Raw genomic sequence first — 11,261 nt, 5'->3', positions numbered from 1 at the left:
GTCCTTTTTTGAGTAAAAAAACTTTAGTTCAAAAGCTTTTCGGTTAGCCACGTCTAGTCTTTTTGTTACAAATTTCATCCATTTCTACTATTATAAATTTATCATTATACGTCAGCATGACCGTTCAGTCACGCCAATTTTTAACCATAGAAAAAAATAAAACTTTTAACATTTAATTTAACATCCAAGAACTAATTTACCCATTTTTTGAATAGAGACAAAATACAATCAGAATCCATGGTCATTGACCATAAATTGACTGCTTCAACTTGTTTAATTTGTGCTTTGCTATTACTTTAAACATGTTAAGAAACAGTTGCTGGATTTGGGATTTTCATGTCATTTTTCAGAAATAAATTTAGTGCAATGGAATCAACCAGATTCGATGTGGCGTATACACGAATCTTAGCGTATAAACATCGGACTCCTCATATTTGATCAAAGTTCTTGTTTGCACTGTTTATATCCAAGACATATCCAAACATGGCAATGGATCTCAGGATTCAAGTGCGTAGATGGTTTGAAAACCACTACATTGTCATTTGACCACCTAAAAGTTGAAGCTAATAAGAAACTTCCAATGAAGAAAACATTGACAAAGCTTTGAACAAATGGTATCAACACCAGATAGATCATCTTCAAAGCAATTTTCACCAGAAATTTCAAGGAACTACTGAAGGGTGTATTGTAGACTAATTACAGTATGCAAGTTCGAGTTACATAAAACTTGAAAAGAAACTAAAACAAAGAGATACAATAGTTGAACATGAGAAATGTAAGAGTGCATTTTAGTTACAAACCTGTTTTGTTTTTATAGGGTATTTCCCTTTTTCTAAATCAGTTGAGCATTCATCGAATGCTAACTAAAAACAAACAAAGATTACCATTACAACACACCCATATATAAATATTCAAAGTCACCTTAAATACATCACACACAAGCCTAATCAGTTAAAACCAAAGCTAAAAGGGCTTCTCTTTCCTTATATGATCAGTGTATGGAATCTATGTTCTTACTCAGCTCCTCCAGCTTCTTCATCCTTAACTTTTCGCTTTCACTCACCAGCTGTTCAAACAGATTAAGGACATAGTGAGATACTTTGCATTTTCATCTCTAAGTTTAGACTAAGTAACTAGCTAACCTCCATTAACTTTGTGATTAGTTGTACTTTTTCCTTGTTCTTTTCATTGAATGCATCAAGGGCTTCCTTGTACTCCCTTTCCTAGAACATAATTTCACAACAAACCCAAACTCAATGACATGATTTAATCCATTACAAATGGTACTATGGGTACAATCAAAATAAATGGAAAAGTTGGTACCTTTTTCTGGCAAGTGTTCCCTAACGGCTTCAATTCTTTGTTAACTGCATCAATCTTCTTCCTCACCTGAGCAACTTCCTTCCTCATAGGATCTGCAAGTGCTTCAAGCTCCTATAGAAATCAACCATTTAAAAGGGCACCCTTTGATTTATAAAGCATAAAAATTTAACTAACAAGTTCTTATTTTTATATTCAAAACCTTTTAAGTACAAATCTGCACATTGCAAGATCCAAAGGATAAACCTGAAAGACCCTCACATCCAAGCCCAGATCATGAAATTTCATTACTATTTGACCCTCTAAAGTTTGTTCTTTTACAGAAATTGACCAAAAAAAAAGAAGTGAACTTGTTTGAAACCAAGAACTTTAGAACATTTAAAAAGAAACTCATCTTTTTTCAAGAAAAATTTTGAACTTGCGTTTTGAAACAAACCTCACGAATCACAGCCAGACGTTTAGTTTCTTCTTCAACACGACCTAACTGAAGCTGAACTTTTTCTCTAACTTCCATCTTCTTCCTTTCAATCTCTTCTTCTTTAGCTCTAAAAGTAGAAAGAGCTGATTTAGAGATCTCTTCATCTTCTTTAGACAAGTGACTGCTAAAGCTTAAACTCCCAGAGTTTTGAACCATTAACTGGTTTTGTTGTTGCTGGGGCTGCTGTTGTTGCTGCTCAATCTGCATCATCTTTGATAGCTCCAGCTTCTTCACACAAAAGAGAAAAAAAGCAATTTTTTTTGAAAAAAAAAACCCTTCTTCTTCCTCGAATTCCTCTCTTAATTATCTCTTTGCTTTTGTTTCTTTTTCTTTTTTTTTGCTTTGAAAAGATAGCTTATGTTTTCTCTTTTTTTCAATTCTCTCTCTTTCCCTTTCTTTTTATTGTAAACGAGAAATGGCTATCAAAGATTTTTATTTATTTTTTATTTTTTAATTTCATTAAAGTATCGTAATTCAAGCCAGCCTAGCTACCTTTTGTGAACCAAGAAAATAATAGTTCAAAGATAAGGCAAATTTGGGTAAAATAACCTATTTAGTCCCTCTCAATTTTGATATTGAGCAAATTGATCTCCTTCAAAAAAAATTGAAGCAAATCAAATCATTCTGAGTTTTGAAAGAGATCAACTAAAAAAAAGTAATCACCGTATTAATATTTTTCATCAATTGTACACAATTTTGATTGGCATAATGATATTGTCAATTTAGTTCTGGTTTAACAAATCTAGCCAGAAATGTGTAAATGAATCAGAACTAAGTTGACAAAACTTATTAAATCAATCAAAATGATGTACAATTTCTGGAAAACATTAATGACTTGATTAATTATCCTAATTGCTTACTTTTGAAATTGACAAGGACTAAATGGCTCTATTTTTAGAGACCAATTTACTCAATATCGAAATTAAGAGAAATCGAAAAAATCTTTTTACCGTAAACTTATAAAACTAAAATGACCAAATTGCCAACCACTTGCACCAGTGAAGATACATCAAGATTTGATTTTGACTTATACAATGGTCGGATAGAATTCAACTTTCAATTAATCCAATCCAATCTAATCTATAAACACCATTGTATTTTTATAATTAAATATGTCAAAATTTGAAATATTAACCCGGTTCAGGAATTTAAAATAATTTTCTATTTTTTTTAAAAAAGAACAAAACTTGCTTGTTTTTTTCCCTTTGTACCAAATTGTAAACTTGTTTGAAGGTGCAAAAAATGGGGCCTTTCATAGCAATTGTATATATATATGTACAAATTTTGTTTTGTTGTTTTAGGTAGATGGACAACTTCAACAAATTCTTCATTCATACATTTTGGATGACTGACACAAGCAATTAATATTAAAATTTTATTTCTTAACAATTAATTTAACTATAAATATTAAAATATATTAATAATTTTATTTTTGCATGCAACATGCATGGTTGATGTTTTTTTTTAATTGGAAAAGTTTAACGAATTTGATTGTTCACGTAATCTTTTCGTTAGGGTATATTAGTGGATTGTGCAAGTAAAACGTCTTTGATCTTAAGTTTTCATGTTTTTTTATGTGTAACTGAAGCTAATAAAAGAATAATCAAATGGGTAATTAGTTGGAATCACAATATGGATATCCGTTTGTAATTTTAACGAGAGTGATTAAGATGAATAAATTATATATCGTATATTCTCATTTTGTAAAAAAAAAATTTTGAGTGCTTAAAATGAATTTTTTTAAAAACAAATTAGATGACTAGTTGTATAGTTTTCATATATTTTATTTAAATAAATTTTAACATATTAATGATTCATATTATATAAATTTGGAGACATTAGTACATTCTAATCATATTTCTATACTTTTAGCATATCATATTGTATTAGTAATTGGTATATATTTTCTAGATGTGATCATGGGTTGGGTCGAGTCGGATTGTAGTAAAATTTTAGGCCTGTTTTAGAGGCTCGGGCTCGGTTCTGGCCTGCTTGTATTAAATTTTCTTTATATTTTTTTATTGGTAATGTTGAAGTTTTGAGAATCTTGAAATTTGAGATTAAATAATCCTTCCCCAACCTTTAAATAGAAGGATAATGCGTTTTAGTGTACTCGAACTCACGTTCTCCTGTATTGACAACAATATTGGTACCAGTCAAACTAAGACTCAATCAACACCAGATATGAGTTTTAACTATATTATTATTTCTGATATTAGATGGAGATATAAAAAGTAGTTTCCTATAAGACATAATTAGGCAGTTAAATTAAATTAAATGAAGGTTTGGTAGGAAGGGTTACCCACAAATAAATCACACCAAACTTAATTAATTAATTAGAAGAGAAAATCGCCATTTGGCGGCAGCTTATCTAACCTTTTGACAATATCTCACTAAACTTCCCACTCCCTCCCTTCAAACAAACAATCTCCTTTTCTTCATTTCTCTTTGTTTTTTTCTTCTCATTTTTTCAATATATAAATATTTTTTTAAAAAAAACTTATCAAATAGTATTAATTTAAATAGTATTAATTTGATTAATTTATATTTATCTACTTTTGTCACTTTGACCTAGAGGTGCTTATGGGCCGGGCGGCCCGGCTCGATGGCCCGCCCGAAATATGAGAGGATTCGGGTAAAAATATAGGCCTGAAATATAGGTTTGGGCAAAAAATGAAGCCCGTTTAGAAAACGGGCCGGGCCTCGGTCACCACTTTTTTGGCCTGGGCCCGGCCCGAATATATAATAATTTTTTTTATTTTTTAATTTTAAAATAATTTTAAAATATTTTTTTTTTATTTTTTTATTTTTAAAATAAATTTTTGGTGTTTAATAAAAAAATGGGCCGGACTCAAGCTTAGGAATTTTTTCCCGGGCCGAGCCTGGACAAAATTACAGGCCCATATTTTGGGTCGGGCCCGGGCCTAGGATGCGGGCTAAAATTTTTCTGGGCCCAGCCCGGCCCGGCCCATGAGCACCTCTACTTTGACCCTAATTTTTACTCAAATTTCTGTCTTGGACGAAAAAACTGATTGAACTGTTAAATTTTAATGGCAGTGACATGAAAGCTTACTTGATAGTTTACGTATATACTTCACTGGTGAATGGAGATTTTTCCTGAATCTTTCGTTTAATTTTGTTAATATTTTTATTATTTTTTGAATTTTTAATGTCTATGACGTCAACACTGTTAAAATTTTAACAATCTAGTTAATTTTTCATCTAAAAAAGGTAATTTAACTAAATTTTAAAAGTTGAGAACCAAAAGGACTAGAAAAAAAATTAAAACCAGAATGACAAAATGAATAATCAAATATGATCCTTGAATTGGTCAAGACTCAAAGATTGCACTTTAAAAATATTCCAAAATAACATAATTAAATTAATCAATAGTTAATGGATTTTTTTTTATTTTATTGTTGTTGTTGTTTTGTTTCTTTTTGTTCTCTTAGGGGGGACCAGATTGTAATGAATTGACAAGTTCAGAGTTAAAACAAAAATGAAATTTCAGTTTCCCCGAAAATAAAAACAAAACAAAAAAGCAAAAAAAACAATGCCCCATTTAAACGGTCAGGATCTTGAGATTTTTTTTAAAAAAACTGATTTTGGACCTAGGAATCTGATGGTGGGCCCATCCCCCATTTGAAAGCTCACCATCCAATACGTCACTGGCGTGCAACATGGACTACGTTTTTTTTAAAATTAAAGAAGGGTTAATATAACTTTAGTCCCTGAACTTGGTAATTAGATCCACTTTGGTATCTGTACTTGTTTTGAGTCCACTTTGATATCTGAACTTGACAACTAAGTTCATTTTAGTCTCCAAACTTGAATTCTATCCAGAAATGCTGATGTGATTAAGCCATGTCATCAATTGAAGATTTTAAAACATTTTTTTAAGGTTAAAATATGCTATTAGTCTTTTATCCTTGAATAGAATTTGAGATTTAATCCTTGTACTTTAAAAGTTAAAAGCTCAATCATTCCACGTTTTCAAGTTAAAAATCCTAATCTAATTATTATCATTGTTGGCAGTTTTTGTCAAAATTTATCAATTTATCATGTTTATTTTCAGTCAGTCATATCAGAACAACATAATCAAAACTTGGAATACTTGAGAGTTTTAAATAAAAAAAGTAAGAGGACTTAATTTTTAACTGTTTAAATACATGGACTATATCTTCTTCTTTTTTCAAAGTATAGGGACTAACATCATTTTTAACCTTTTTTTTTAATTTCCAAGTGATAACATGACAAAATCTAAGAATGTCACATCATCAATCTCTTTACATTTGCCAAGTTTAGGGATCAAAAGAACTTAGTCTTCAAGTTTCGGGGACTAAAGTAGACAAAAAGTAAGATAATTGTGAAATATAAAGACTAAAAGTTATATTAACCCAAAAAGAAAGTATTGCAAAGAGGGTCAGTGCTAGTGCTCACTACCACCTAAAAATGCCAGCTTATACATGTTGTTGGATTAAGGCCAGGTTTGGAACATCAATGATTTGCTGTCACAGCCCCACTCTTTGGTATCCCAATTTTATCATTTTTTAATGTATTTTTGGTTGACATCGAATGAAAACATTTTGCGTATCTTGCAACGTACCCATCATGTCTACGAGTATATATATATATATAATATTCTACTAAGAATCTTGTCAAGTGGAAGGTTTACAGTTATGGACATATTCAACTGTGTGTTTTGGATTCTCAATTCTTGGATTTTTTTTTCGTTAGATATTGTATTGGGTTAGATGTTTGAAAATTGTGATTAATGTTGGTTTTAGAGTTAAAAGAAATTATTTTTTTTGGGTTGTGATTGTTATTCTCAATAATATCTTTTTTAGAGTTTAAATTTGAATTTTCTCGTTGTAAGTGTATTGTGTCATCGCGAGTAAAATTAGAAATTTTTCATGAAGAATTAAAAGTAAATTATAAATGTTTGGAGGGTCAAAATAAAATTTTACTACTGTACTAATCTATATTCTTACAATTTCTAAAGAGATTTTAAAATAATTCTACTACTTTTGGGAGAGCCAACACTGGTGGTAATGCAAAGAAGTAAATTTTGTTTTCAAGAATATTTTCGGTTGAGGAAAAATCCTTTGACTATTGCAAAATATTAATCCTCTGCTATTATTGGAAACTGACACTATTATTTTATCGTTTTGCCCATTCAAAAAACAGTATAAATAGCAAGTCATTCTTCTCATTTTTAACTATAACAAGCAATCTTTTCTCCCACAGCTCGACTGTTTCTTTCAAAGCTTTTGTTTTCAAGTTTCGATTCCTTTGTGAGAAGAGCAATACCAATTGTGTTCCACATTCTTTATTTGGGGGTGTATGAATATTTAAGTACTGTGTTAATCTTAGGGGGCGATGCCCACTACACTACACCAATCAAGATATATTTGCTTCTAAGACAGTGGTTCTTCAACGACACAGTGATTCTTTTTTTATTTACACTCAATTGTTTTTATTCTCTTGTCAGTGCTATCGGTTTTTGTTTTACAGTAGTATGTTTCTAACAAATACCATCGCCAGCTCCCCTTTAACTTCACTATTACGTGTCAATCGCTTATTAAACCTCACAATTTTTTTAAAGAATCCTTTGTATTCTATTTATAATTTTTTTGGTAAACTACAAAAATAGTTAATTTTGTTTACCTCAGATTACATTTTAGTAACTTATGTTTGAAATGTTACGTTTTAGTCACTTATTTTATCGTTTTGTTACGAAGTGATCACTCTACCATTAAACTCCGTTACCTCCCTAACGACAGTCTTATGTGGCAGTCCAAATGGGTTTTAAATGCCAAATTGGATGTCCAGTTGCTGGGATAAAATTAGGTTTCTAATTAAATAAATTTAATTTGGACTGCCACGTAGGATTGCCGTTAGGGAGGTAATGGAACTTAACGGTAGAATGACCACTTCGTAATAACGCAAGTGACTAAAACGTAACATTTTAAACATAAGTAACTAAAATGTAATCTGAGACAAACAAAAGTAACTATTTTTGTAGTTTACCCTATTTTTTTTCTAATAATTAAACCAATGGCAAATCTAGAGAGTAGTCAAGGTTTTGGCTCCTTTGATCAAATAAAATAATTTTAATTTAGCACATTTTAAAAATTAATAATTCAATTTAAGTTTTTTTAACCCTTTAATTAAATGAAAAAAAATCAATAATTCAATTGGTTAAATGAATAAATTGCATTTTTAACCCATCCCAAAAATTAATATTTTAATTCAAGTTCTTTTAAATTTTAGCTTTTAAATCCCAAATTTTTATAATTTTATCTCAATTCCAACATAAAATTTAACTAATAATCTTATATTCAATTTTAGTTGAATCTAACATATCAACTTGAATGAATAACCAAATCTTTCCACAAATTATTTATAAATTTGTATTCAAATGAAATAAAATCATATATCTATACTATTTCTTTTAAGTGTCAAATCACCCATCAATCGAGTTTAACTTATAATTCATATTTTCTACAAAATACAAATATTCTATGAAGGTAACTTTATCTTCTTCTTTTTTATTTTGTATAAACCACATATATCTCCATCCCTTTTACGGTCTGAGTACAGCCAACAATATCGATTCCAGAATTTAAACTTGATTCGGTCTATTTTAGTTGACTGTTATCTTTTTTATATTTTTATATAATAAATTTTTGTTGGATACAGGCACCTACTTCTCTCTCTTTTTTAATCATAAATGTAAGAAAGTCAAAATGTAAATAGTACCCTTTCTTTTATTTATTTTGTTATATAATTTTTTGGTAAGCTCTTAATAAACAAAAGGGCATTTTCATAACTAAAAAAAGAAGAAAAAAACACCAAAAGGGTATTTTCAAAATTCAAGAAAATTGAATACTATTAATCAGGTAAAAACCTAACTAGTCTGTGGAATAATACCTTGAGAGACTGACTGACTCAAGAGTGGCTTGTAGACTCATACTTTATTACCAAAAAATGCTGCTAAGGTTTTAGGATATTAATTATTTTCTGGGAAAATACCACAAGTTGACCAAAGTTTTAACAACTGAAATTCCCTTGTTATTAATTCAGTTGATCAATTTTTCACCCCCAAAAACAATTCAGTTGACCTAATAACGTGTCAGAAATTAAATAAAACAGTTAAAATTTCATATTTTTCCAACAAGAATATATATAGTCGAGTAAGTCCTAACACAATTGGTATTGACATTGTTATCAGTATAAGAGGACGTGGGTTCGAGTGTGCTGAAGCGCATTATCCTCCTATTTAATAGTTGGGGAGGCGCTATGCGTAGTTCTAAACCTTGTATAAAAAAGAAACAGGTATGATAATAACCTATAATGAAATATATAAACTCAATTTCAAAGTTATCAAATTAAAATTTCTTTAAAATTTAAATTGTGCGAAAATTAGTGATTTACCAAAGTTTGTATAACTGAATTCTCTATTATCTAATTCACTTGACCTAACCTAACTTGTTAGAAATTAAATAAATCAGTCAAAATTCAATTTAATTTTTCAATATCTATCACCCCTACAATACATACATGTGGCCTAGGGATTTAAAAAATCTGGTATAAATACTATTATTATTGGTAGGATAATTGCTATCATTGGTCCAAAAACTCGAATGGGTTTGGGTCGGATTTTATTGAGCTCGCAGGCTAAGCTTGCAGATCAAGCTTGCTTTCCTGCGAAGTTACACGTGTTAGGTTTAAAGTAGGATATGTGTTTATATGTATGAAACCTACCTAATATGTCATATCAATGAACAGTATTCATATCATATAAATATACAAACATCACCATCTTAGAGCGATAAAAAAAAACACTCAACAATTATATAAAATTATAATGTTTTTCTTTTCATTTTTTAGGTCTATTTAAATAATTTTTAAAAATTTAAGACTCGAAAAATATTTTCTTTACGAGTTCACCCACTTTTTCAATTGTTTGTAAAATCAATTTAAACATTGTGAAAGTTACATTATAATAATTCTTATGAAATTAAAGCATCGGCCTTCAATTTGCTTTTATAAGTTTTAATTGCCTTTACTTGCCCTAATTTCTTGGCTTTTTGACCTATATAATTATAACTCCACTCTAAAATCAAGGCAGCCCAAAATGTCATCATCTCTTTGGCTTCACACCACCCTATTTTATGTTGGAGAAAGTTTTACAATTTTGATGTATTTTAGTTGGTTATGATTATAACTCGAGAGCTCTAATGATCTTGTATTATCCGAGGCCATATCTTTAATATAGATAGAATATTTGTCATTTATACTTTATTTATATCTGCTACCCTCGTATGACAATTTATATTTATGATAATAAGACATCAATAGATCAATTAAACTTTATGAAATCTGAAATCAATACATAGATAACATGTGACACATTGAACATGATCATAAATAACTCCTTAAAAGCCTAAAGACATCAGGATAAGAGACCAAAACACTCTCTCTCCTTGATCATTTTCAACTTTCATTCTAATAATGTCTTCTCCTCTCCTACTCTAATCCCCTTAGGCAACAACATTCCGACTATTCTAATCTTTTTAAGTTTTTTTACCTTCCAGGTGAATCACTATGAACCATCACGATTTTATTTTTGCATCAACATGTCTCAATACCTTTTAGGGTAATTATTTGGTCGGGTGAAATGTTACCATGTATTTTGAGGGAATATACTAAACCTTGCAAAATTAAAAATCTCTATCCATTATCCTTTTTAAAAAAATAATAAAGGGGGTTTAATTTTAAAGTTTATTAGTTATAAATCTTGCTCCAAATGCTGGTCAAGTAGCTAATCTAGACATTTATGTAATGACACCTAAAAATTAGTCAAAAATGTTTGTTTCTATCTAACCCTTTCTCTCCTTTAAAAAAACAAAGAAATCTTTACCTTTTCAATGTTCCTTAATTTTATAAACAAAACATTACAGTTCAGATTTATTTGTCTATTTGTGTAAACATATTAATAATCCAATTTGCTTGTTGGAATCCCTTTATGTAATACTTTATTTTTCTTTCTTTTTTAGTGAGCCAAATCTTATTTGAATCTCAGTCCTTTCTAATACATTTCATCCACATCATATATAAAAAAGTGAATTATAAAGCACCATATAATGAAATGAAATGAAGAATGACTAAATTCCGCTCTCATAAAGATCGAGTGATAAGAAACATAAGATCTCGAGTTTAAGTAATGTGGATAGGCACACCAGGGCTAACAAGAGTCTGTACCCCTAAAATAAAAAAATTTATCTCCTAGACCCTCTAAAATTATAATTGCACATTAGTCCCTCAAAGAATGATAAAATTATGAGTTAAGTCTTTATAAAAATTATGATAAAATTATATTTTAACGCTCAAATTCTTTTTATAATTTAATTTTGACTTCCAGAAAAAATTTATAACTTTTCCGTTCTAGAGAAAATAA

The 11,261-nt window shown here is 29.6% G+C and overlaps 1 protein-coding gene across 1 annotated transcript; it reads right to left on the bottom strand.

Moving 5' to 3' along the window:
- Positions 1–739: 739 nt before the first annotated feature.
- Positions 740–2,279, bottom strand: LOC107928226 (probable DNA double-strand break repair Rad50 ATPase). The gene is made up of 4 exons (XM_016859412.2): positions 1,757–2,279; positions 1,324–1,434; positions 1,143–1,223; positions 740–1,066 (listed from the first exon to the last, which is right to left on the bottom strand). Exons 1-4 carry the CDS (start codon positions 2,006–2,008, stop codon positions 992–994), a joined length of 519 nt encoding a protein of 172 aa, XP_016714901.1. The 5' UTR covers positions 2,009–2,279; the 3' UTR covers positions 740–991.
- Between the last annotated feature and the right edge of the window lie 8,982 nt (positions 2,280–11,261).

The sequence above is a fragment of the Gossypium hirsutum genome, chromosome D01, assembly GCF_007990345.1.
Source record: "Gossypium hirsutum isolate 1008001.06 chromosome D01, Gossypium_hirsutum_v2.1, whole genome shotgun sequence".
NCBI classification, from domain to species: Eukaryota; Viridiplantae; Streptophyta; class Magnoliopsida; order Malvales; family Malvaceae; genus Gossypium; species Gossypium hirsutum.
The sequence above is the reverse complement of the archived record's forward strand: the minus strand, read 5'-3'. Positions and strand labels throughout refer to the sequence as shown.

What these genes read in the sequence shown, in the direction of transcription:
- LOC107928226 (XM_016859412.2), bottom strand. Translation starts at nt 2,008, where the DNA reads ATGATGCAGATTGAGCAGCAACAACAGCAGCCCCAGCAACAACAAAAC. An exon ending in GTCTGGCTGTGATTCGTGAG is followed by an intron (nt 1,435 to 1,756) that starts GTTTGTTTCAAA and finishes TGATTTCTATAG; the next exon opens with GAGCTTGAAGCACTTGCAGA. An exon ending in GGAACACTTGCCAGAAAAAG is followed by an intron (nt 1,224 to 1,323) that starts GTACCAACTTTT and finishes ATTATGTTCTAG; the next exon opens with GAAAGGGAGTACAAGGAAGC.